The 27,979-nt window shown below is 44.0% G+C and overlaps 1 protein-coding gene across 1 annotated transcript; it reads left to right on the top strand.

Annotated features, from left to right (window-relative positions):
* On the top strand, window positions 1-27,979 carry LOC122929265 (leucine zipper putative tumor suppressor 1-like). Its single transcript, XM_044282782.1, has 4 exons — window positions 1-44; window positions 23,659-24,135; window positions 24,387-25,013; window positions 26,280-27,979. Exons 2-4 carry the CDS (start codon window positions 23,770-23,772, stop codon window positions 26,784-26,786), a joined length of 1,500 nt encoding a protein of 499 aa, XP_044138717.1. The 5' UTR covers window positions 1-44; window positions 23,659-23,769; the 3' UTR covers window positions 26,787-27,979.

The raw sequence follows: 27,979 nt of genomic DNA, 5'->3' as shown, positions 1-27,979 counted from the left end.
CTGTGAGCTACAGGTCTGGACTGGTGGACTATAAATGGGAGCAGGTGAGTGCAGAGGGCAAGTGGGCATTATACCGCAAAAGAGGAGATCATCATTCTTAATGCATGGGTTCAATGAGATCCATAAAAAGGAGCGATAGTCTGCAGCCTACAAAGAATTCTGATACAGGGACGGCAGCAGGTACAGGTAGATTTGGACACGTGAGACGTCTTTTCACCTGGAGACGCTGTGAGTGAGTCTTCTTGATTGTAATGAAATTTTAGGAAAAATAAGAAGCTAAAAAAAAGGGTTTCTAGAGGAAGAAGCTAATACTCTGCAGAAATGAGGGGGAGTGGGTAATAATCTGCAAGCATGAGGAAAGATGGGGGGGAAGGTGGAATGCTAGGTGTTTTCAGCAAGGGACCAGAAAGGAGCAATGTTCTGCAGGCTGGAAGAAAAAGGGTTCAAATTGGAGCAATGCTCTGCATAACTTGGGCAAAGGATTTGGCAGCTAGGTTCTTAAAACTTCACATGTCCATTGGCAAGATGTTTGTATGATCCCCTTCTATATATATGGATGAATTCATGCTGGGAGCAATCATCTGCAAATGTGGTGTTAATGGAGCAATACTCTGCAGTCATGTCCCCCAGTCCTAAAAGAGTGATGCTCTGCAAATAATATAGTAGCAACGTTCTGCACTAGCTGATCTTTTCTGCCACTTCTCTGTTTTGTGCACATCGATGAGCAATGCTCTGCAGATATTAAGTAGAAGCTGGTTAACGATATGAAGTTCTAAGAGGTATCAATAGGGTGATAGTCTGCAGTGGTATCAATTGGGTGATAATCTGCAGTTGTATCAATAGGATGATATTCTGTGGCTATATCAAAAGAGTGATACTTTGCAGCGGTTTCAATAGGGCGATAGTCTGCAGTTGTATCAATAGTGATACTTTGCAGTGTTATCAATAGTGTGATGCTCTGCAGTCCCTAATCCTTACGTCTCTCTAAGGCCTCTTGGACATGAACGTTATGTGCCCGTGGCCGTATTGCATCCCGCATACGGCGGGTCCGCAATACACGGGCACTGGCCAGTGTGCACTCCCTATCACGGATGCGGACCCATTCACTTGAATGGGTCTGCAATCGCGGAGATGCGGAACGGAAGCATGGATCGGAACCTGAGGGAAGCACTACACTGCTTCCGTGGTCTTTTGGTCCGTGCCTCCGCACCGGAAAAAAATAGAACTTGTTGAATGGGGCTCGATCCGTCCCGGCCGCTGCACGGACGTTGCCCGTGCATTGGGGACCACAAATTACACGGAACGGATGTACAACGTTTGTGTGCAAGAGGCCTAAGGATGTAGCAGAGCTGAGTTGGACAGACATCACCATTATCATATCGTAAGGATATAAGCTAACACGACTTCATTGAAAGGCTAGTTCACAAGAGTTAAATGACACATTCGGCTCTGCTACATCGTAATCACCAGGCACACTCTGGCAGAAGGGTTAATAGAAGGATGGTCCATAGGTTACAGGTGGGGAGGGATTACTGGTGTGATGTATTGTAGAGGCTGGGAACGAAGGACCCAGGAATCCTCGCAGATTTGGAGAGGTGAGACGTTACTCTATGCGTGCCTGTCACTGTGTCGATGCTTGAGGAGGGAAGGTGGCGTCTGTGGCGTGAGAAGGGTTAATTGACTGCACTCCCTTTGGAGTGACTGATTCTGGTTTGCATCTCTAGCAATTAGTGTCCGGGCTCTTGGGGTTCATCCTGCTGTTTTATTGCAATTGAAGAATTAGAAAAAAATTCGTAATATGGGAATTGGGAGTTTAATTTCTATGCAGCGAACTCATCTAAAATGGTCTAAAAATACCTCCAGGGACACAAGCGATATTTCTACGTCTCGTGTACGTTATCAATTCTGTCTCTAAATCCCGTTCTGGGGATTGTTTTCTACATTTAATGATATTAAAGAGCTGAATTTGTTATGTAACAGTGCAGATCTGCATAGGGTACATGATATAGCACCAGATTTAGCTCCGTCATGCTCTAAAACAAACTCAGCTCTGCGGCATCTGACAACTTCAGCACTGCTACATCTCCCTGCTATACCTTAGGATTCTGATTCTTGCACCGTTTCCCCCCCATAACCTTCTTTACACGTTTGGTGTGGTTCATCTATTGGGTTTGACATAGCGAGAAGCTGGGGGTGTTCTTGTAAATGTTGGGATTTTTTTATAAGTGTGTGGGTCTGTTGCCATAGGATGCTGTCAGAATTTGACATGATCTGGTAAAGAGGCTGTTGTCCCTGACGGTTGCTCCAGCCTGACTCATGCAGCACAGAGTGTGCGTGGGCGGCACTGCTACCTCTAAGACTATACAGTTGAAAAATCAGGGACTAAGAAGACTTTCTTAGGGGCTGAACACAGGAGAGTGAGGGGACGAATGCTGCGCGCCTAGAAGAGCCTGAACCTTCCTCCAGTATCATGAGTGGTGCTGAGTTCCTCAAGTGTTTTCTTCCCTTCCTGTATGGATGAAAATGTTTGAGACGTCTTCATCCTATGGCTCTCCAAATGTTGCTGGACTACAACTCTCAGCAAGCACTGGCAGCTTGCAGGCATGCTAGAAGTTGTAGTTATGACGCAACTGGAGAGCCTCAGGTTGGAGACCCTTGATGTACCATACACCCTTAAAGGGGTTGTCAAACCTTTTACAATTGATGGCCTACCAACCAGATAGGCCATCATTATTTGATCAGTGGGGGTTCGATATCCTGCACTCCTACCAGCCAGCTGTTAGCTCCAGCTCCCGGTACACCATTGTGCAGGGATGGAGCTGGTTAGCTGCACTGCTCCTATTCACTCCAACTGATCATGGGGGGTGCAGAGTGTCAGACCTCCGCCAATTAGATACTGATGGCCTATCTTGAGGATAGGCTATCACTTGTAAAGGGCTGGACAAGCCCTTTAAGGATGTAAACAGTCCTCTGGTTGGGTCTACTGTTTTTGGCTCCAGGTCTATAAGTCCTCAAGTGTAAATGTTTGAGACGTCTCCATCCTGCAGCTTTCCAAATGTTGCTAGACTACAACTCTCAGCAAGCACTGGCAGCTTGCTGGCATGCTGGAAGTTGTAGTTATGACGCAACTGGAGAGCCTCAGGTTGGAGACCCTTGATCTCAATCAGTGACTTAATACATCCTACCATTTAGGTCTCAAGTGACCTCACAAAGGTGTAAATTTCCATGATCATTCACCTACTTATGTGTTCATGTTTACCTAGTAGCCCTTTAAAGGGGTCCTCCAGAATTTTTTGGGGATAGGCCATCAATGTCAAATAGAGAATCTCTCGACAACCCTGCCAATCAAATGTTTTTTAGTAGCTCCATTACTGGAGCTACATAGCTCTTTCCAACTGATTGGTGGGGGTGCTGAGAGTCAAACCCCCTCTGATCGGATATTGATGACCTATCCTAAGGACAGGCCATTAATATAAAAATTCTGGAGAACCCCTTTAAGGCCCACGTATCCATTAGACTGTTGTACAATGAACCCACCATCTTTAGTGGGATTGGTGGACCATCTAATGTGTATAAAGGATCGGGTGCGTTGAATTTCAAGGTCCTATTACTTTGTTCCTCTTGGAAAATAAGCCAATGGCAAAGGTGTCTGGCAGCGACTTTCTCCCACTGAAAACACATGCATGCTGTGCTAATCCGAGCATGCATGTATATGGGGGAGTCGAGAAAGACAGCTGTTATTGAAGGGAGGATTATAGGTTGGACTGGAATATTTTAAAGGGTTCTCCTATTACAAACACTTATCCCCTGCTGGGGTCTCAGCCAATCACGGGGCCCTGTTTTCCCCCATTTGAATGGAGCTGAGGTCATACATTCCCACTGCTCCACCACTCAACTCTGTGGTACTGTCAGAGATAGCCAAGTACAAATGCTTGTTATTGGCAGGGGCCCTAGCGGTCAGAGAATAAATGGAGAGCTGCCACCTCCCCAGGTAGGACAAGATCAAGGGGCCCCTATTCTTGGGATCGGCACGGATCTATCAGACATTGACTCTACAGGGACAGATCCTGGTGGGCCAGTCAGGTTATGATGTCATGAGGTCGGCTTCCCCAGAAAACTAATTAGTATTTCAGACCTTTATGTTACGAAAGACCCATCAGCCAATACACTATAAATACATCCCAACCATCCCAGATCCAGCGGACAGTCCCTGGTTTCAGCCACTGTCCCTAGAGGACTGGTTCATGTCCTGCTTTCAACTGTGTGTGCGTCCTCAGGACACAGATATAGTTGAAAGCAGGGAGCCATCAGCTACCTGTTTCACCACTCATCGGCCTTTGTAACCTGATGCTTCAGCTATTCTGGACTTTTCTGCTGTGGATGGATAAGGAATTAAGACACCCTACACACTTTAACACAATTTGGCCACTCGTACTCATATGAACCTGCCCGCCGCAGTGCGAGTTGCAGGCATTATTGCAAGAAGACACTCGCCAGCTAGATATTCTACTGAGAGAGACTTTAGCAAGATAGTGTACCAAGAGGGCCATAACGTTCAGCATTGCCAAATGCCATACATTGCTATCTGGGAGAGGAGTTGCACTATGTACCTGGTTTACTGACTCCTACATCACAACACACTGGCCATTGCGTGCTCTCCATGCCCTGCTTTCCACCCGTACGAAAAGTGAACATCAAGGGCTCCCCAAACTACCATCAGGCCACTACCACTCCCATCTTTTGCTCCGTCTCCTCAAGGGCTCGCTGAGTACAGGTGCAGCACTTTTGTAAGGAGGCACTAGGGGGCAGCTCTTATAAGAGGGATACTAATGGGACAGCACTACTGTTAACCAGCGCTAAGGGGTAAGCACTTTTTCAGGGTACACTAAGGGGGCAACTCTTGTAATAGCGGAACTAACTGGGTAGCTCTGCTGTGAAGGGGCACTAAAGTGACAGCATTACTGTGAAGGGGCACTAAGAGAGCAGTACTTTTGTAAGGGGGCAGCACTACTGTGAGGTGGCACTAAGGGCCAGCACTATTGTGGGAGAGGCACTACATGGGCAGCACTTCTGTACGGAGGTACTACAGGGGCAGCTCTTATAAGGGGGATACTAATGGGACAGCACTACTGTGAACCAGCACTAAGGGGGCAGCCGTTTTTTAGGGTAAATTAAGGGGGCAACTCTTGTAATGGTGGCACTAATTGGGTAGCTCTACTGTGAAGGGGCACTAAGGAGACAGCATTACTGTGAAGGGGCACTAAGGGGGCAGCACTATTGTGTGCGGGCACTAAGGGGGCTTTCTACTGTGTTGGGGTACAAAGAAGACTGGTGTATACAACTTGATAGTCTTTGGGCGAAGAACCTCCTTGCACTTATCAAAGTTTGGGAGGTACTATATGCACTATATGATATTACTTGTATGGCTCCTCATATTAGTACATTACACTAGTTATATCCAACTGTAATAAGAACAGGGGCACTCTACGTACGAGCCACAACCTTTGCCTGGTCATATTTAGTACTATATGGTTGTATGTGTATTTATAGTGTTCCATATATCACTATAGGGCTGTATATATAATTCTGGGCTCCACTTCACTGTAGGGGTCTCTCTATATTGTTATGGTGCGCATTGTATCACTGTAGTACGGTTTATATAATAACTGGACTCCACATATCACTATAGGGCTGTATATAAAATTATGCTACTCCATATTGGACTATAGCACTGCATATAAGCATCAGCAAGCTTGGGCGGATTCCATTGAATTTTTACATTGGCTCCATCTACTACCATTGTTACCTTTCTGGCTATGGTTGACAGTTTGGTGACCACATCTACTTGTACTTGTGTTGACCCCACCAGCTGAAAACTTAGACCCACATACAATATGACTATAGATTTTTTTCCAGGGACCTGGAAGGTCCTACAGAACTTAGATCGCCAAAGATCGCAGTGTAGCATTGCTTGCATCATGGCTAACGAGTTGCCACAACTGCATCCCGTTGTTGCAGTAACTTTTGGGTTGTAGTGTGCAGCCTGCCCATGAAAGAGTGGTATGGAGGATAGGAGTAGTTGTACTCACAGTGGCGGTCTTCACTATGTCGATCTCCTGAGCAGTGTAATGTTAGGAAGGGTAGGCCTTTTCTTCCCTTTGGGGCACTCCTTGGTTTTGTGATTGCCCTGAGGGGGCAGATTCGAACAAATGTTAAGGATGGCTGAGACTCTCCTCCCTTATAACAATGCAGTGAAGTCCAAAACGTGCTTATATGTATTCCCTTCCACCGGCTTGTTTCTTCCTGAACTTGCTCTTTAAATGGCAGAAGTGCAGTCCTATAAGTTCTGTTTTCTTTCACTCAGAAGTTGGTTCACTTTGTTGGATGCTCTTGTCTCCCAGGGCAAGCGTTCCCAGTTCAATACTGCTGTGGCTCTCTCCCACAGCTCACTCTATGGCTAACTGCTAGCAGCTTCCGGAAGTAGGATGGAGCCAGCCACACCTAGCAACTGTCTAGCAACTAAGACAGGGCTGGATAATGAACCCCATACTCCCTGTCCTCTATACTTCTCTATACACAACCTTTGAGGACTCAAAATGGATAAATTACAGTACTCAAACTCCTTTGCAGTGGGCTTCCAGGACAATTGTGGCCCTGCTCTTTCTCATGCTGTGATGCAGAGCTACATTTCGATCTTTCTCGATTACATTTTTTTGGTCTTTAGGAGTGGAGCAATGAAAGTAATGGAAGTGCTTGATTGGACACATAACTGAAGCAACCGGCGAAGAACAGACACCATTGACTATAAAGGGATCCATTCGGTTTCTGTTCGGGAGAACAATGTTTTTGGCAGAGAAAAAAGTCCTACATGCAGGACTTTTTTTCTCTGCTATTTTCAACGAATTCGGCGATGGAGGCCTCAAATGGAGCCCCCAATGCAGATGTGAATGCAGCCTTAGTGAGAACCTTGTGTTGCACATCGATTGGAACAAATCAATGAGTCTAGCCACCCACCGTTTATTCCCATGGTTCAACTTGGCCATTAAGTCTGCTGCTAGGCCAGACAATCCCTTTAAGAATATATGATGTTGGCCCCCTTTTCCCTCCCAATCTGCTACCCTTGTAGAACTTGTGGGGAGGGGAAGAACCTACACACATCTGTTTTGTCTGTGGGTTGAGGATCTTGCTCCATTGTCTATGTAGCGGTTACCGGCTCTGTCTCTATGTATGCACCATACACCCTTAAAGGGGTTGTCAAACCTTTTACAATTGATGGCCTACCAACCAGATAGGCCATCATTATTTGATCAGTGGGGGTTCGATATCCTGCACTCCTACCAGCCAGCTGTTAGCTCCAGCTCCCGGTACACCATTGTGCAGGGATGGAGCTGGTTAGCTGCACTGCTCCTATTCACTCCAACTGATCATGGGGGGTGCAGAGTGTCAGACCTCCGCCAATTAGATACTGATGGCCTATCTTGAGGATAGGCTATCACTTGTAAAGGGCTGGACAAGCCCTTTAAGGATGTAAACAGTCCTCTGGTTGGGTCTACTGTTTTTGGCTCCAGGTCTATAAGTCCTCAAGTGTAAATGTTTGAGACGTCTCCATCCTGCAGCTTTCCAAATGTTGCTAGACTACAACTCTCAGCAAGCACTGGCAGCTTGCTGGCATGCTGGAAGTTGTAGTTATGACGCAACTGGAGAGCCTCAGGTTGGAGACCCTTGATCTCAATCAGTGACTTAATACATCCTACCATTTAGGTCTCAAGTGACCTCACAGAGGTGTAAATTTCCATTATCATCCACCTACTTATGTGTTCATGTTGACCTAGTAGCCCTTTAAAGGGATCCTCCCGAATTCTTTGGGATAGGCCATCAATGTCAAATCGAGAATCTCTCAACAACCCTGCCAATCAACTGTTTTTTAGTAGCTCCATTACTGTGGTTAGAGCATGCTGGGAGTTGTAGTTTTGGAACAGCCACAGGTTGAAGTTGGCTGATCTTTAAATTGCTACTCTCCGGTATAGTCCAACATATTATGGTACATACCCCATACCTATGGTCGTCAGACCTGATAACTCTAGAGAAGTCCTGCGCTTTAACCCTTTCCATGCGTGCCAGCAGAACCCTTTGTCCTGCTCTTTGCAGGAGGTGTCAGACTTCCTGTTGCCACAGAAACAGAGTGTACAGCTTGGAACGCAGTGTACATTGTGTGTATTTTTAATGTGGCCTTTATGATTGACAAACCGTTGCATTTTGCTTGCGCACAGGATATGATTATACTGCACAAATGATGGGCTATTCATAGCATTAGCTGCGCATTACCAAATCAGGATCTATAGCGGCAGCATGGCAACATAGAGTTTATCCCCTAGTGTTATATCAGAATGTGCCATGATATATACGGTGCAGGAAGCTCTGTACTGTCCTATGTGTCTCCACAGGCCCTATACATGACATGCTAGCTCTAGGTTCCTCCAGTCAACACTGTGCTTCCACAGATGCCCTCAAAACAGTGCACCAGGACATTGAGAGACAGGCGTTAAGCACATATGGGGCATGTACCGCGAGAGGGATGAGACGAGTTCCCATGGGCAGGGGCGGACTGGGAACCTAAAGTGGCCATTTTCATAGCTGCCATTTTCTGCTCTCTTTTTCCATTTATCTCTAATTAAAATATTGAGCAGGGAACTTAGGAGGTGAGGGCCACTGCAGGCTTGGACGGCCTCCTGGGCATCGGCCCGCCTGGACACTTCCCTGTAAAGTCTATGTCCAATCCGCCCCTGCCCATGGGAAACGGAGATGGATTGTCCATCTCAACCTCGGGTTACTGTAGGCCATCCTGTAGGGGTAATTCTCCAAACTGCGGAGATAGTTAGGTGCTCGTGCAAAGATCAGAGAAATAGTAAGGGGCCCATATACCAGCCATTGCTATCAGCCTAAGATGATAACCATGGGCCCAAATACATAAAATGCCTAGCAGAATCAATTCTTAAATGAATACCTCAATTAATAAAGCGATAAACACATTATTGAAAGAAAATAAATGAAGCACTAAATGAGTGGATACATCGATGAATAAACTCATATGATGCCAACTTCCAACTAGAAGCTAAGATGTTATAAATGCGATGCAGTGGCTAAATGGTGGACACAGGATATGATTTTGCCCGTCTAAAATGTAGGGGCACTAATAGAGAGCACAAGATGGCAATAGCAATATACTAAAGATATTACAGCAAACAGTAAATCCATAGGAGACCAAGCACCATCATAAACAGTATAAAAAATATAAAACGTGCATCAGTAAAAAACATTTTCTGGTATAATAAAAATGATGCTGTACTGGGGTAAATTCATTCAAATGGGTTGTATGGGACACCACACGAATGATGAGCTACAAAGTCCTTTTATTCTTCATGTTTTTATGGTTAAGAAACAGTTCCTTCAGCGTACTTGTCCCTCTATCATGATGACAAAATGTCCTATCAAATATATTTTCAAGGGATTCATTGAGACCCATTTAGGGCTAAGGAGTTAATCTTAAAAATCCAAAACCTTTCCAGCCTTTTAAGGGGTTCTTGGCCATTTGGGAACTGTATGTACTATCTGATTAATGGGGATGATGTGAAAATGGGAGAAATCATGGTTGTGATGAACAGCGGTGGGTCTTGACACCGAGAAAGATTTACACCGGCATTGGATGTTCGCTGAGCTGCCGAAGAATGCACTTAATTTGTGACGAGGCAAAGGTCTCTGACTGGCGTAGATTTCAATAGTCAATTACACCAGGAAACTTTGCCAGGGCAGGGGAGTGGCTATAGCTCTGAATTAAATATACGCTGGACTCAATGACATCACGCTGGACTCAAATCAGCTCATTAGCATGCGGCATCTTTGTGTGTATATTATGAGGTAACCTTCTGTCACACCAATAAGTGAATACATCTAAGGCACTTTTTAGTAGTTAATGATTGTATATAATTAGTTAGATTATAATCAAATATCCACATGACAGGTTCCCTTTAACAAGCTTTGCCTCTAATGCCACCAGATGTAAGGCAGCTATCCTATAAGTCAATATTCAGCTCTTAAAATAAGCCTTGAGACATGACTTGGAAATTAAATAAGCCTGCACCTATTCCAGAGGAGCATGTATGGCCTATAAGCAGGCTCGGACTGGCCTACAGGGGTACAGGGGAATCCCCCGGTGGGCTCCTGAGCAAGGTGGGCCCCTAGTCTCCCACCCCCTGCACAAGTGGCACATAACACAGTAGATTTACTGCACTACATACATATATGTAATGTACAGCACCTCAGCCAGCCTATGTCCATATAAAAAACTTCTTAAATTATTTATTATATTTGAATGTATCCATACGGTGGGCCCCCAAAATAAATTTTACTGGTGGGCCCTGGTTACCCCAGTCCGACACTGCCTATAAGTCTCCTCACACTGAATAAGGTGCTCCCTCCCTAAGGAGAGTTAGTTCCCCCCATGATCTTGCGTTGATATGCAAAATCAGAGTCCCATCTTTATCTTTGGAACTGTCTGTATGGGACATTATTCCCCCGTTTTCAAAAATGAGAGCTCCAACAATCCAGCAAGCCGATACAATACAAATGACGTTGAAATGTCTAGTGAGAGTTTCCTAATAAATGTGTTCAGATCCTCGAAAAGGTCAAATATGTTGATTTTGCTGTGTTGGCAAAAAACAGTTTTTTTTTTCATGTGCTAGTGAGCATACAATGCGATAAATTGGATATTTTTAGATTACCTATTTTGATTTTCATGTGGGACAGACAGTCAACCACTGTGGACCAATTTACAGTATATTAGAATGACAAGCTAGTCATTCACCCCTGTACAGCATAGTTTTTATTATGCCAGAAAATGGATTTTACTCATGGCCTTTGTATATGCTTTTATACGGTTTATGATGGTGTTTCTATGGATTTGTCGTCTTCAATATATTGATATTGCCCTCTTATGCTCTCTATTAGTGCCCCTATTTTACAGTGGCAAAATCATATAGTGAGTCCATTATTTGGCCACTACATGGCATGTCTAGTTGTCAGTTGAATTCTAGAGAGGAGCGAATTTCATATTTTGAAATTCGTTCACGCTTCGTTTTGTGGTAAAAGCAGAATTGCAATTTGAATTCGGTTACCACGGACCATAACGCAATTCTATGACAGAATATATAACGGAATACCTTTGGGACGGAAGCTGCTTCTGTCTCCTTCACCGCTCTGCTGTTGCCCTGAGTTGAGCCTGAGATGTCCGCACCATGGGATGTGCCTTCCGTTGCCATAGGACTTTGTCTCATTCACCTTGCGGCCCATACGGGCTTAGCACCGAATACTGCATAATACTGCATCAGACATAGATACCCTGATGACAGTAAGCCAAACATAGATACTCCATAACAGTATACCAGATATAGATACTCTACAAGTGTGCAAATCATAGATACACCATAACAAGGAATCAGACATAGATACTCCATAACAGTGTGTAAGTCATAGATACTCCATAAGTGTGTAACTCATAGATACTCCATAACAGTGTGTAAGTCATAGATACTCCATAACAGTGTGCTAGACAAAGATACTGCATAACAGTGTGCTAGACAAAGATACTGCATAACAGTGTGCTAGACAAAGATACTGCATAAGTGTGTAAGTCATAGATACTCCATAACAGTGTGCAAGTCAGATACTCCATAACAGTGTGCAATTCAGATACGCCATAACAGTGTGCCAGACATAGATACTCCATAACAGTGTGCAAGACATAGATACTCCATAACAGTGTGCAAGTCAGATACTCCATAACAGTGTGCAATTCAGATACGCCATAACAGTGTGCCAGACATAGATACTCCATAACAGTGTGCCAGACATAGATACTCCATAACAGTGTGCAAGACATAGATACTCCATAACAGTGTGCAAGACATAGATACTCCATAACAGTGTGCAAGACATAGATACTCCATAACAGTGTGCAAGACATAGATACTCCATAACAGTGTGCAAGTCACAGATACTCCATAACAGTGTGCCAGACATAGATACTCCATAACAGTGTGCCAGTCATAGATACTCCATAACAGTGTGCCAGTCATAGATACTCCATAACAGTGTGCAAGTCACAGATACTCCATAACAGTGTGCAAGTCACAGATACTCCATAACAGTGTGCCAGTCACAGATACTCCATAACAGTGTGCCAGTCATAGATACTCCATAACAGTGTGCCAGTCATAGATACTCCATAACAGTGTGCCAGTCATAGATACTCCATAACAGTGTGCCAGTCATAGATACTCCATAACAGTGTGCCAGTCATAGATACTCCATAACAGTGTGCCAGTCATAGATACTCCATAACAGTGTGCCAGTCATAGATACTCCATAACAGTGTGCCAGTCATAGATACTCCATAACAGTGTGCCAGTCATAGATACTCCATAACAGTGTGCCAGTCATAGATACTCCATAACAGTGTGCCAGTCATAGATACTCCATAACAGTGTGCCAGACATAGATACTCCATAACAGTGTGCAGATTTTCTGGAGGAATATTGCGCCATGTGTGAGTGTCCCCCAAGGCCTCTTTCACACGAGTAATATGGATCGTGTCAGGATCTGTTGCGTTCAGTGTTTGCGTTTTTTCCGTTCGGATTGTATCCGTATGTGTTTCTCACGCGCATGAAGTAAAACTAAAGAATAACAATCTACTTCTCCTAGCAACCATCCGTGAAACACGCATTGTATCCGGATGCAATCCGTTTTTCACGCAAGCCACATTCACTTCTATGGGGCCAGGGTTGCATGAAAAACGCACAATATAGAAAATGCTGCAATTTTTTTACTAAACCCAGGAAATACAGACCCATTGAAATGAATGGGTCAGGATTATGCTATGCGTTCATGACACGCATCGCATCCAGATGGAGAACTCACTTGTGTGAAAGAGGTTTTACGGCCTCTTTCACAGGAGTGAGTTTTCCGTCCTGGTGCGATGCGTGAAGCAAACGCATAGCATCCAGACTATAAATCTTGTTTTTCACGCATCATTTCTGCATTCAGGAAAAATCGCAGCATTTTCTATATTGTGTGTTTTTCACTCAGCTCAGGATCCACAGAAGTGAATGGGGCTTGCGTGAAAAATGGATTGCATCCGGATACAATGCGATTTTCACTGATGGTTTCTGTGCGATGTAAATTGTTATTCTTCAGGTTTTTTTTACAATAGAAACGCTGAACGTAATTGAGGACAAAAGTGAATGAACCTGGTGCAAAACCATCATTCTTTTTCCTAAACAGACCCTGAGAGAATCTGTATCGCTCGTGTGAAAGAGGCCTGAGAGTTTGTAAGGCGCAGATGCCTCCACAATAGTGTATATCTTTCACTGATGCCTTCATAAGGCCTCATTCCCATTTCCGTGAAAAAATAAATCTGTGTTTCATCCGTGAAGGAACAGTGTTTGGTCTGTGTTTTTGCCCTCCGTGTGTCATCCGTATTCCACGGACAAGGATCAGCAGAAAATTAACTTGAAATGCATTTTCCATCAGTGGTCAGTGAGAAACGAACCTAACACGGACCAAACATGGGTACCATCCGTGCAGTTTCGGACTGGGGTACCTAGGGACCACCAGTAAAATGTATTTTGGGGGCCCACCATACGGATACATTCAAATATTGTAAATAATCTAACAAGTTTTTATATGGACATGGCTGGTGGAGGGGCTGTACATTACATATATGTATGTAGTGCAGTAAGTCTACTGTGTTATGTGCCACTTGTGCAGGCGGTGGGAGACTAGGGGCCCACCTCGCTCAGGGGCCCACCGGAGGATTCCCCTGTACCCCTGTGGGGCAGTCCCAGCCTGCATCCATGTTGTTTCCATGATTTTCATGGACCCATAGACTTCGATGGGCATGTCTGGTCCACATCACAGACCAAAGTAGTGCATGTCTCCGTGACTTTTTCATTAACCCAGTCAGTAAAAAAAAAATACTGATGTGAGAACAAACATATTAGACTGTCGGGGGGGGGGGGGGGCTATAAGCCCCCTAAAACACTTCTGGCCCCTCCCATGTTAAACCAGCCATAAACGACACTGACACCAAATCTCTCTTTATGATCTATATTGTCATTGTTGGATGGTAGTCGGCCACAGCTATTTATTAACGGCATAACCATAAACCAAAACCGTGCGATCTGCCAGCCGCTGGCCTCCCAGCGGGCAGTTACGCCAATTTCCTTACTCCAACAGCTTACTTTTCTTTACCTACCGCCTGCTGTGACTTACAAAATATTCCTCCAAAATTAGGACCATAAACGCATAACACTCAATTACCTTCCGAATCATAAAAACCCACACACCGAGAAACTACCTCCATACCTGACGCCGTAAGGGAGGGAGGGACACAGCACTTCTGCTCAAGAGGAAGATGAGAGGTGGACAGAGTATATATGCCCAGCACACTGCCCGCCCCTTCCTACACGGCCGGATTCCCTCATTAACCCTCCACCCACCAAATTAACCCTGACCAGCCACACTAGGGGCCCATTATTCCACCAAACAGGATAGGGAACGAAAGAGTGGGGGAAGGGGACCCCCAGTCCGTGCCCACCCTCCCTAAATGGTCGGGTGCTCACCAAATCAATGGCTGCGTGTGAAAATGTGGCCAACACACATCGGAAATGTGAACGAGGCCTAACTTTGTCTGACAATTTTCCAACAGTCACAGAAACCTCCATAAGGGCATGTTCACATGAAAAATATTTAACCTATGGGTTTCTTTATATAATCTGTGGATTTAAACAGATATATATTATGATTTTGGACAGTTTTTTTTTTTGTCTGGATATGTAAATGGGGCATAAAATATCCCTTTCACGGGAGAATGTTAGCCAATTTTGTCAAGATTTAGGAGCGGAGTGTGTGAATATGGCCCAACACTATTATAATGCAGCAGATTTAGGAAACTGCTTAAAAGAGAAACTGGCTTTGTTGCCCATAGCAACCAATCACAACACAGCTTTCATTTTTCAAGTGCACTATGAGAAATGAAAGCTGCGCGGTGATTGGTTGCTATGAGTGCCAAAGAAAGATTCTCTCGTAGACAGTTTTATGTGCGGTCCTCCATGCACGGAACGGGCGGCACACGTTCTATATTCAATTAGCCTCTAATGAATTGGATCTTTAACCCCTTAGTGACTAGGCATTTTTTTTTTCCATTTTTCCATTATCGCCTTCTAAGAACTGTAACTTTTTGATTTTGCGGTCGATGTAGCCATATGAGGGCTTGATTTTTGCAGGGGAAGTTGTAGTTCTTAATTGTGCCATTCTGGGGTTTACACATAACCTACTGATGCTGGGGTCATTCACTCGACTCTATCCGGTTTTGCGGCCCCATTGAAATGAATGGGTCTGCGTCCGATCAGCAAAATTGTGGAACGGATGTGGACAGAAATAACTGGTTGGGTGAATGGGCCCTAACTTTTAGGCTACATGCATATGACACTGTGCGTTTTTCATAGCCAATTTTTAACTATTTGTGCATCCATTTTCTGTCCATCTGTCTGTTTTTAATGGCTCTTATGCATCAATACATCTCAGTACACCCCATGGTGCCCCCAGTATCTACAATGCCCCCCTGTAATGCTCCCAGGGTTTATAATTCCACCCACAGTAGCCCCAGTATATACAGGGTGGCCCAGAAAAAAGTAGCCCGCCTCCAATATCTCCAAATCAAGCTGCCTAATAGTAAATCTGTCTTAGTTTCCCACATCAACCAATCAGAGCTCAGCTTTTATTTTTTCAGAGCCCTATAGGCTACGATTGGTTGCTATGGGCAACTAAGACAGATTTACTATTAGGCACTTTGATTTGGAGATATTTGAGACAGGCTACTTTTTCATGGGCTACTCTGTATAAGGTCCCCCACAGTGCCACCCTGTATGTAAAATGCCCCTACTAGTGCCCCTGTATATCAAATCCCCCTCCAATAGTGTTCCCCAGTATAGAATACCCCGAATAGCGCTACCTTATGTATTAAGCCCCCCCCCCCCCAGCAGTGCCCCCTGTATATAAAATGCCCCCATAAGTGCCTCCAGTATAAATTAGTAACTCTTGGTCTTGGTGCCAAAAATAAATAAAAAATACTTACCTCATCCACTTGAATACACTGACACTCGCTCTGCACTGTAAGGACCTGACGCTCCCAGAGTCATGACGTCACTCCTTCAAGGGCAGAGCGAGTGTCAGAGCATTCAAGTGGTTGAGGTAAATATATATATATATCACAATTCCAACAGGTGTGAACACAGCAGTATAATTCGATAGCGGGTGCCAGCGGCTGATGAAGCTATCCAAAACTTCAAAATACCAATACCAAGATAATCCACGGCACTTCCTTACGTAAAATAAGTAATTTATTCACCAAACGGCAAAGTTTCGGTTCACACACTGGAACCTTTCTCAAGCAGTGATACAAAAAGGGGAGGTGCATATAGTGTATATCTAGCATGTTACATCTCAATTAATCAGTGAACATCATTAAGTATAAAGCATGATAAATTTCATAAATTCATGTGTAAAGCCAAATAAACATGATTCAAAAACAAATGTGATGCATGTGCAATCTATACGTGACACAAGTATATATCCCAAAACATATTTTGGACAAAAATACAGCTCTAAATCATATTTTATTCTAATTAAAGTATTCAACAATACCCAGGTGATCATATACATACATAATCAAAAACAATAGTTGAGCGCTTATGACCTGATGGGGATCCGAGCAACACATGGGGATCTGGTGTGGTGCCTCGATAACTGCGCCTGGCGTCGCTGTTGCGCATTCGTCAGTGGTATAAGTCATCTTCTACGGACATTCGTATCACCAGGTCAGCTGATCGCAAAGTCATGTGACCGGAATATTGTAGTCACATGTGGAATGTTTGTAAGCGTTGCTGTGGAGACGATCACATGTCTCAGGTCCTGTAGTTTCAGGTAGAACTTTCACAGGATCTCTATCGTTATTTACTTCTTAAGACGATGAGGCCAGCTTAATACAAGATGGAGCTGACTTCCATCACCCCAAGTTCGTGCTCTCTATCCTCCACCACAGAATATTCCGGTCACATGACTTTGCGATCAGCTGGGGCATTGTGGAGGTTCCTCATGATTAACTGCCTGAAAAGCAGACAGGCATTGTCTCAGAACCCCATAGACTGCAATAGTATTCTATTGCAGTCTGTGAGACAAGTGATATGAAGATCGCCTTTTCAACTAAAAATGTGCAAAAAGTAAAAAATATTTGGCCAGATTTATCATTAGCTCAGGTCAGAATAATGGAGTGAAAAAGTCCCCCAAAAAGTTCCAAACGCTAAAACTGCGCACAAATTTGCGACTTTTTTCTGATCTGCACTATGCTCGCCAGTTTTCTGAAAGTGGGCGTGTTTTCTTATGTAAATGAATCTCTAGACAGATTTACTATTGGGACTATTTAAAAAGTCGCAAAAAAGTCGCAATTTCACTCCAGTTAGGACCATGCTTATCTTATGAGACTTTTTAATAGAACATGCGACTTTTTCATAAAAACGTGCGACTTTTTCATAAAAACGTGCGACTTTTGTAAAGCTGCTTACTGACGGATAAACTGCTACCGTCAAACCACATTTATTACAGTCTTAAAGGGCCGATCATAAATCTGACTTGGCTAAAACTGACTTTAGCCATACTAAATATGTGGAGTGGTTCTTATTTTTGCAATTTTTCCATCGAAAGGAATTTTTTTCAGTGGAAAAGGGTGCATTTGTTAACTTGGAGATATGTTTTATTTAATAAAACTTTATTTGAATATTTTAACCATTTACTAGTCCCACAATGGGACTTTAACAGGCAATATTTTGTTCAGTTCTATAATGCACTGTGCTGCTTCTGGAGTACAGTGTAATATGCTGTCAATGCTATACTGACAGGCACCGTCAGGCTGCGCCAGAGAGTCGTAGCCTGATCGGCATACACTGGAGGCAGGCCCTTAGGGCTCCTGACTCCCTTGGCACCTCGCAATTTCATTTGTGGGGGTGCCGATGCCTGACAGAGGGAACTCCCTCCCTCTAAACCTCTTAGATTCCGCGTTCACTATTGGCAGTGGCATCTAAGGAGTTAAACCACCAGGATCAGAACTTCTGCCAGTCTGGGCTGTTAGAGTTGCACACCTGCTCTTAGACTAGGCTGCTAAAAAAAAGGCGATGCCCTGGCCTAAGGCTCCTTAGTGACCAATGTAAAAAGGCTTCTTGGTGGTCACTAATGGGTTAAAGTTGCGACCTCCCCCCTCCCATGGTGTGGATCAGTTGCTGGCCGTATGCGTCAAGACCATGCCTGCCTGTGGGCTCTCATGCTAGTGGAAAACTCGTGCAGCCACTGGTTGTGGCAGGTGGGCATGGTAGCACCCTAATATTATTTTAATGTCATGTATAACTTGGCTGCTATGGCTAGGTCTCTATTCACATCTGTGTTAGAGGCAATTCCCATATCAGCTGAGGCCAAGAGGACTCTTTTGACCATCAGGTGAATGGAGCTCACATTTAACTTAGGCCTCTTGCGCACGAATGTTGTGTACCCGTGGCCATATTGCAGTCCGCATACGGCGGGACCGCAATACACGGGCATGGATCATGCCTCATGGATGTGAACCCATTCACTTGAATAGGTCCGCAATCACGGAGATGCAGATAAGAAGCATGGATCGGAACCCCGCGGAAGCACTACGGAGTGCTTCCATGGTGTTTCTCTCCTTGCCTCCACACTGCAAATAAATAGTACTTTTTTGCTGTGCGGACAGATCACAGACCCATTCAAGTTGAATGGGTCTCGATCCGTCCCGGCCGCAGTGTTGCCCGTGCATTGGGGACCGCAAATTGCACGGAACGGATGCACAATGTTCGTGTGCAAGAGGCCTTAGGCTCTTAAAGGGGTTCTGTTCTCCACGTTTTCCCAAAATTCTGTGTATCGGCTGATGTGTGCAAATTAGAAAGTTTCTGCAGTACTTACCCTTCCGTCTCACTGCCGGTGCCTCAGTGGATCACGTGATCGTTCGAGCTCTGTGCCCGTGCTGCGGACCGCAAATAGCGGGCACCAGCCATGTACACTCTGTGCTGTAGATGCAGACCTATTGACTTAAATGGGTCCGCGATTAGCAAGATATGGCAAAAAGATAGGACATATTTGTTCTTCAATTATATAAATGTTAAAAAGTATAAATCTGAAGGTGTCGGCCCATTAAAGAGTAATGAGGGGGACGTCGCAGAGAGCGACGAGGAGAAAGCAAAGCTGTTAAATATTTTTTTCTCCAATGTATTCACTGAGGAAAATAAACTGTCAGATGACATGCCGAATGTTGAAATAAATTCCCCATTAAAAGTGTCCTGTCTGACCCAGGAAGAAGTGCAACAGCGACTTAGAAAGATTAAAATAGACAAATCGCCAGGACCGGATGGCATACACCCCCGTATCCTAAGGGAATTAAGTAATGTCATAGCCAGACCCTTATTTCTGATATTTGCAGATTCTATATTGACAGGGAATGTCCCACAGGATTGGCGCATGGCAAATGTGGTGCCAATATTCAAAAAGGGTCCAAAAACAGAGCCTGGAAACTATAGGCCGGTAAGTTTGACATCTGTTGTGGGTAAACTGTTTGAAGGTTTTCTGAGAGATGCTATATTAGAGCATCTCAACGGAAATAAGCAAATAACGCCATATCAGCATGGTTTCGTGAGGGATCGGTCATGTCAAACAAATTTAATCAGTTTCTATGAGGAGGTAAGTTCTAGACTTGACAGCGGCGAATCAATGGATGTCGTGTATCTGGACTTCTCCAAAGCATTTGACACTGTACCACATAAAAGGTTAGTATATAAAATGAGAATGCTCGGACTGGGAGAAAACGTCTGTAAGTGGGTAAGTAACTGGCTCAATGATAGAAAACAGAGGGTGGTTATTAACGGTACACACTCAGATTGGGTCACTGTCACTAGTGGGGTACCTCAGGGGTCAGTATTGGGCCCTATTCTCTTCAATATATTTATTAATGATCTTGTAGAAGGCTTGCATAGTAAAATATCAATTTTCGCAGATGACACTAAACTGTGTAAAGTAATTAACACTGAAGAGGACAGTATACTACTACAGAGGGATCTGGATAGATTGGAGGCTTGGGCAGATAAGTGGCAGATGAGGTTTAACACTGACAAATGTAAAGTTATGCACATGGGAAGGAATAATGCAAGTCACCCGTACTTATTAAATGCTAAAACACTCGGTAGCACTGACATGGAAAAAGATCTAGGAATTTTAATAAACAGCAAACTAAGCTGCAAAAAACAGTGTCAGGCAGCTGCTGCCAAGGCCAATAAGATAATGGGTTGCATCAAAAGGGGCATAGATGCCCGTGATGAGAACATAGTCCTACCACTTTACAAATCATTAGTCAGACCACACATGGAGTACTGTGTACAGTTCTGGGCTCCAGTGAACAAAGCAGACATAGCAGAGCTGGAGAGGGTCCAGAGGAGGGCAACTAAAGTAATAACTGGAATGGGGCAACTACAGTACCCTGAAAGATTATCAAAATTAGGGTTATTCACTTTAGAAAAAAGACGACTGAGAGGAGATCTAATTAATATGTATAAATATATCAGGGGTCAGTACAGAGATCTATCCCGTCATCTATTTATTCCCAGGACGGTGACTGTGACGAGGGGACATCCTCTGCGTCTGGAGGAAAGAAGGTTTGTACACAAACATAGAAGAGGATTCTTTACGGTAAGAGCAGTGAGACTATGGAACTCTCTGCCTGAGGAGGTGGTGATGGTGAGTACAATAAAGGAATTCAAAAGGGGCCTGGATGTATTTCTGGAGCGTAATAATATTACAGGCTATAGCTACTAGAGAGATATCGTTGATCCAGGGATTTATTCTGATTGCCTGATTGGAGTCGGGAAGGAATTTTTATTCCCCTAAAGTGAGGAACATTGGCTTCTACCTCACAGGGTTTTTTTGCCTTCCTCTGGATCAACTTGCAGGATGACAGGCCGAACTGGATGGACAAATGTCTTTTTTCGGCCTTATGTACTATGTTACTATGTCTCATCTTTTGCGTTGCGGAGACATGGACCTGGAAGCCCAAGGAAGCTCTTCGTAATGTTTCCATGGGCTTCCGATCTGTGCCTCCTAACCACAAAACATAGGATATGTCCTATCTTTGGCTGTATCTTGTGGATCGCAGACCCATTCAAGTCGATTGCGATCCGCAAGACGGGCACTGAGCCGTTACTTTCAAGTGCATATGCCCTAAACAAGATGATACAGGAGCTCATCGAATTCTGGACCTCAGCGGTAGAGCCTGCAGCCAGTCTAGCGGTCCAGCGGTCAGAGCCGAGAATGTGGAATCAGCAGTGCGACGGAAGGGTAAAAGTCCTGCTGAAACCTTCTCTCTTCCACAGGTTAGCTGATACACAGAATTTAGGCAAAGCTTAGAGAAGCCTTTTAATGTGTGATGTGAACAGAGCCCCCTGGCTCATCTCTGCCTTGAGTCTAGATGCTTTCAGAAGGATAATTAGAGGACACCACCCCCTGCTGACCAGCAGGTGGAAAATTGTATGACTATACCCAATAGTCCTGTAAATCCATGCAGATATATAAAAGAGAGCGTTCAGTATGAGAGTGCTTATCAGAGGAGTCGTTGGGTAGAAACCCGACTAGTAAATTATTCTAAATGCTAGCCAAGTATACAGTAATACATAGTGCGTCAGACTGTGCCATTATTAGTATTTACCTAGTATGGAGGTGTAACGCTGAAGACACTGGCGATGTATCCTATAACTCCTACACCTGGTATTGGATATTACTATATCATGCCATATATAACATCTATGTTACTACAGACCCAGCAACATTAAAGGGGTTATCCCATGACTAAAGTAAAACGTGAAAATTAGACATCATATAGTACATGACAGTCTCTTTCTAACAAAGCTAGAACCAGCTCTGTACTTCACATGGATCTACCCATCCATTAATGCAATTGCTCTTGTAGATTTAATTCAAGCTGGAAGCTCGGGGGTGTGAACTTTCTCAGAGGAGGCGTGTCTTTTCTGCTGCAGGTTGTGACAGTTGAAGGATGGAACTGAGCATGAGCTTCTATCTCAGCGAGCAGGACAGCGAAAGAAAAAGAGCAAACAGCAGGTGGCACTGTACAAATTCATTTTATTGAATTACTCAGTGGCTATGCAAAATTTTTAATTACAGGCAATTACAAAAATATTCTGATCTAGGTGCTGGTTTGAAAAATGTAGAATATTTTTTGTGGGACAACCCATTTAACCCCTTTCCAATCGCCTCGTGTAAATTTCCATCAGCGCTCAGTAAATGGCTATAGCCGGAGGGTGCCTGCTCTTAATGTATGCGATCGACGAGAACATCAATTGCACACATTAAATCCCTCAGATGCTAAGGTCAAATGTGACCACGGCATATGGGCGGTCAAAAACCGGGAGCGCGTGCTGCTGGTTGTGCACCAGATACCCCCCGCTAAGGATCGAGGGAGCCCAATGCAGTGTACGACAGCTGCAGCACATTAGTTCCTATATTTTAATAAGCCAGTTCTACTTTACACTAGTTTGATAAATCTCCCCCATAGTGTATTTCTGATAGACTCCAACGCTAATGCATTCGAGTCTATGAGAGAAACAACCAAATAATTGCTTCTTATAGTTCCCTATGGGAACTATTAAACTGTGTAAGAAAAAGAAAAGAAAATGTTTTTAAAAATATAAAAAGGAAAAAAAATTCAATGTACCACCTTTTACCCAAAATAAAAAATAAGCGTCATAGGCATCGCTGCATGTGAAGATGCCCCTGGTCGCTTCACCTCCCGCAAAAAACAGACCCTCATACAGCTATGTGAATAGAAAAATAAAATAAGTTATGGCTTTGGGAAGGTAAAGTCAAGTAAAAAACTAAAATGAAAAAATAGAAAGTCGACCGGTCTTAAACAGGTTAAGGACAGGACTATAACTAAGTTTCAAGTTATAGTCCTAACTCCTGAGACCAGTGCAATCTGTAACAGGGCTCCTCACCTACCATGTGTACTGTTGAAGAAGAGTCTTCAGACATTCTCAGACATCAGGGCCTAGGTGCAACTACTACTTCTGCATCCCCTAGAGCTACAGCCCTGATTGGGGTCCTATCAAAAAGACATATACTTTTAGGAAACTGTATTTGTTCTTGAGATCATGTAAGACTAGCTATATTTGAGCTGTGCTAGACTGTGGTTGCTTGGGGCCATAAGACGGAATTATTAAAGCCCTCCATCTATAACAGAACATGAGCATGCCGACTATTAATTACATTGTGATTGTGAACATCCAATAAGAAATAGACCCAAGTGTCAAGCAATTGTTTCCAAAGTCACCTCCAAATGGGGTTGTCTTTCTGTGGATTTGTGGGTCTAGTATTGTGCAAGAGTCTAGGCCCACCAGTGGATCTTCAAAAGTCTTGAAGGACATTGCACATAAAGCTTACCATATAATGCTAAATTTAACTACGTATTCCTTTATCCCTTAGGTTTTTTACATCAAAAGATGGGTGACCCTGGGATATGACCTTTGCTTCCTCAACTTCCTTCCTAGCTCCTTGCATAACTGGTTCTATCTACCTGTCCATACTGGAGGCACAATGGGCAGCGTGGGTAGCCTCCTCTCTGGGCATGGCTTTAACAGCAAGCAAGGAAGAGGTTCTCAGCATCGTGGGCGAAAACCACCCCACCTCAAGAAACTGAGTCGTTGCTCAGATGGGATCCTCCGATTTGGTTTTTCCCAGGAATCAGGACATGCCAAGGGAGGGGGCTCTAAGATGGGTCGGAGTGAAGACTTCTTCTACATTAAAGTAAGCCAGAAATCGCATGTGGGTCCAAGGCAGGATTATCATGAAAGAGTGACCAACACCGAGCCAGAAAGTCAACCCGTCCAGGAGTATCCTGTTCCAACAAGCAAACCCTGTAACCAGCCAAGCATGATCCACTTTCCCAATCGGCTAGAACTGGTAAGATTATCATTATGGACTATAACCTTATGTACAATTTTGAATTTGGTACGTCTCATTTGCAGGGTGAATTACGTAAATTTTACTTATGTTCTAACTACTCGGCTGTGCCAGGCTATGATTGTAACTGGACTTAAGTTAAAAGAACTTATTTTATGGAAGAATTGCGTAATATCATGATAAATGCAGCTATCATAATTACAATACAAGTATTAATAGTATCAAAACATTTTTCCTTTTTTCTTCTTCAGGAAATGAATGCCCTGCGCCCATCACCTCTTAAGCCTGGAATGCGAAGAAATTCAGCAGTCACCTGTTACCCAGCCGCAGAGAGTGGGCCTCAACTTTCACTGTACTACCGACCAGATCGGGTGCGAGAGGCAGAAAGTCGGGGTGGTCACTGCATAGGTGGCATGTCAGAATCCGGTAGAAACTCCATGTCTAGCCTTCCAACACATCCCAGCAAGCTGGGAACAGTATGCCAACTGGATGCATTACTAATGCCAACAGGTCGTTTTGGAGGCAGTGCCCACAATATCACCCAGAGTTCCCGAAGCAACATGCTGAGCCTTCGAGCAATGTCTTTGTCAGATGGTGGGAACACTAATAAAATTCTCAGTGTACCACCCAAGTCAGGTTTAAGGTCTCCTCCATCTTGTGAAGACTTGGCAAGATCAGAACCCAGTGAGAACACAGATGAAGGTCACAGAGGAGGTCCTTCCAGGTCCAGGCAAAGTTCGCAAAGGGGTCAGAGAGGCCAGCATAAGTTACAGATTCAAGTGACACAGGAACGAGAGTCTATGGAAAGCAAGGTCCGAGCATATGAAAAGGAGAAGAAGATTTCCATTAGTCCATCAATGGATGAAACACAGTGGGAGGTGAGACTATAAAGATTTTTAGGAAAAGATGGACAAAGGTGGATTTATAGGGTACAGAACAAATTGAGGAGGAGATTGTGTTTTTTTTCCCCCTTAATCCATATCTCAAATCTATATCTCATATCACTTAGATTGTTTAAACCCTGTGCAGTACCTTCTTTTCATGTGCCCCATATGATGTACCATATAGTGCCCAAGTAATACAATCAATAAACTAGGGCATGTAGCTGCATTCTGCCACCTTTCCATGTAGGTCTGGCTAACAAATATGGGATCATAAAAACAGTCTATGGGTACCCAAGCCATCAGGGACAGTGGCACCTTTTTCAGTAGTGACAGGTGATGCACCTTGCACCTCCTGAGTAACAGAAGTAGAAAACTTATATGACATAGAGTTGATTTGCTTAGTGACATTGTTTTTAAAATACTGTTGGGTTTCCTATAAAGAAGTCTTCATGGGGTTGGTTTCTCGGACTAGAATATTGATGTCAGAGGTTATCAGTATCTGATTGGTGAGGTTCCAACTCCCGGGACCCCCACCAATTAGCCCTTCTTGTTTGCACCACAACCTCTTCCTAGGCCAGTGATGTCATGTTTCTCGGTAACATGGCCAAAGCACAGCTCAGTCCCATTCAAGTGAATGGGCCTGGGGTGGAATACCAAAAACAGCCACTATGCAATTAATGTGCTTCTTTTCAAATGGTGCCAGGTGTCGGAACCCAACCCAATCAGACACTTGAATATGCCAAAAGAGTGTATACTGTTATTATAACATAATATAAGAGTATGAGAGTCATTGGGCGACATATGTACTGCATAGAATACAGTTGCCTATGAAGGGAGATTTCCCTAGAATATAAGCAATACATGCACCACAACCATAGCGTGTAAAGCGTTATTTATACTTGTGACCTAGCCAGTATCACTTGAGAGCTCACAAAGCAGCATGTAATGCTTAGTTTCCCCTGTGGTGGCACTGTGGCAAAATTGAACACTTGATATCAGATTACAGGTGATCGCTGGAGGTCTCAGTAGCAAGATACCATAATTGTCAGGGAACCCTTCTAAATAATAAGCATTCCCTCCTATTAAGAATTGTCCAAAGTAGACAATCCAGACAATATTTTATGGATGCAGATTGTGAAAAATTTGTATAATTTTCTTAAGATATGAAAATAAAGAGAGTATAAGAAGAGAGTCATGGTTGAGGAAGGCTGAATATAAAAATTGAGTTTTTTAAATCTAATTGTTCACTACTTCCTACAGGTATGCCAGAAATCATCAGAAATTGCATCTCTCCGCCAACAGCTACGGGAAACTCAAGAAGAGTCTTCCCTCCGAGCCAGTGAAATTCTCAGTTTGAAAGCCCAACTGCGGGAGACCAAAGGCCGAGCTGAGGTCCAGGAGCAGCGGGCAAGGGAAGCAGAGGAAAGATTACGAGCAGCAGAAGCAGAAAGAGAGGAGAGAGAAGAGACGGCATCATCAGAGGCCGAGCTGGAGACACTCCGCACAGAGCTTGAGGCGGAAAGACAGAACAATGAGCAGATGACGGATGTCTTCCAGCGGGAGAGGAAGACATGGCGAGACGAGAAAGAAAAGGTCATCCGTTATCAGCGCCAGTTGCAGCAAAACTACCTTCATATGTGCCAACGATGTCAGGCCCTAGAGCAAAGGCTGCGGGCTTTGAGTGGAGAGGACCTGGATGATGGGCCCATCATGACCCTTCCCGATATGGAGCTCTCCTTTCAGGACATATTAGCCACAGAGATATGATTGGAGTAGTGGTGTGGGAGAACAGGTATGAATCGGTGAGAGAATGCTTGAGTGCTTTGTGACTAGATGTATGGAACAGGGGAACTAGTTATGAAGCTGCAGATGACAATCTTAATACTGTGGTGTAGGGGCTTAGCTAGGGGAGGCCTGGTGTGGCATGTTTTCTAAGTGGTAGATGTTGGAGTTGTCATGTCCTGCTGCTAGGGTATTTAGATACAAAGCTAAGGTATTAAACATGAAGTAAAGCCTAGTTTCGCCTCTGAGCGTTTGTATAAATGATAAGTGAGAATGCTTGGAATAAGAACATGGTTTGTGAGGAAGAAAATATGAGTGAGTCTGAAGAACATGTATGGTCACGTGAGTCTGAGTGGTAAGATGAATGCATTGTATCGCCTGCTGTGTGCTTTGTAGAGTGGTTGTATGTTGCCATGTGTGCTCACACAGTATATTTTGTGTGTATAAGGAGCCCTTCTTCTAATACCCTAATGGTTCTTTTTGTTCCTTGATCATTTTGTGCAAATTACCACAATACCACAGATGGTCAATGTTTTGTGGACTTTGTGCTGCACGCAATCTATGAGTGTTCTGTGCCCTGTTGGTATGAGCACGAACAGATACTATATAAATATGTATGTGACCAGCAACGGAACAATCACTAGAACGGTCCTCTACTGAATACAGAAAACGCTACTGAACATTGACCATTGACCTCTGATGGAAAGTGGTGCTAATGGAAAAACACTGTGCTGGTGTTTGGCAGAGGACTGGAATTCTGGACAACATACTAGAAGAAGGTGGAACAAAAACAACATTACCATGCCAAGCATTTGAATCAGCTGGCACTTATGGACTAACGGCAGGGCTAGTGGAACCTTTAATAGAAAATTCTTTCATAGGCCGGTCAAGCTGGACAATGCACTGCTGGTCATTTGCAGGCCAGACAATCACATGAAGTGTGTAACATGCCATAGAGGGATGCACTTTGAGTGTATTAAATGGCCATTGTGATGCTAAGCCTTTGTGAATGTATGGGTGGTGGGGATATTACACCAACACACTTTTGCTAATTTTTGGGGTGGGACTGTAGGGTCCGAATACTTGGGTTGGGGAAGCCATATTTCTTTGTGTCTGGTGCAGCCTGGAAGCTGCTAACTGGGTGACAAAATCTTAAATTTGGTGTTTAAATTATTTAA

Source organism: Bufo gargarizans, chromosome 2 (genome assembly GCF_014858855.1).
Source record: "Bufo gargarizans isolate SCDJY-AF-19 chromosome 2, ASM1485885v1, whole genome shotgun sequence".
Taxonomy (NCBI): Eukaryota; Metazoa; Chordata; class Amphibia; order Anura; family Bufonidae; genus Bufo; species Bufo gargarizans.
This window is presented reverse-complemented; position numbering and strand designations above follow the sequence as displayed.

Bases quoted from the DNA above. Each gene is read 5' to 3' on its own strand.
- LOC122929265 (XM_044282782.1), top strand. From the start codon at position 23,770: ATGGGCAGCGTGGGTAGCCTCCTCTCTGGGCATGGCTTTAACAGCAAG. The intron at 24,136-24,386 runs GTAAGATTATCA...TTTCTTCTTCAG, and splicing joins TTCCCAATCGGCTAGAACTG to GAAATGAATGCCCTGCGCCC. The intron at 25,014-26,279 runs GTGAGACTATAA...TACTTCCTACAG, and splicing joins TGGATGAAACACAGTGGGAG to GTATGCCAGAAATCATCAGA.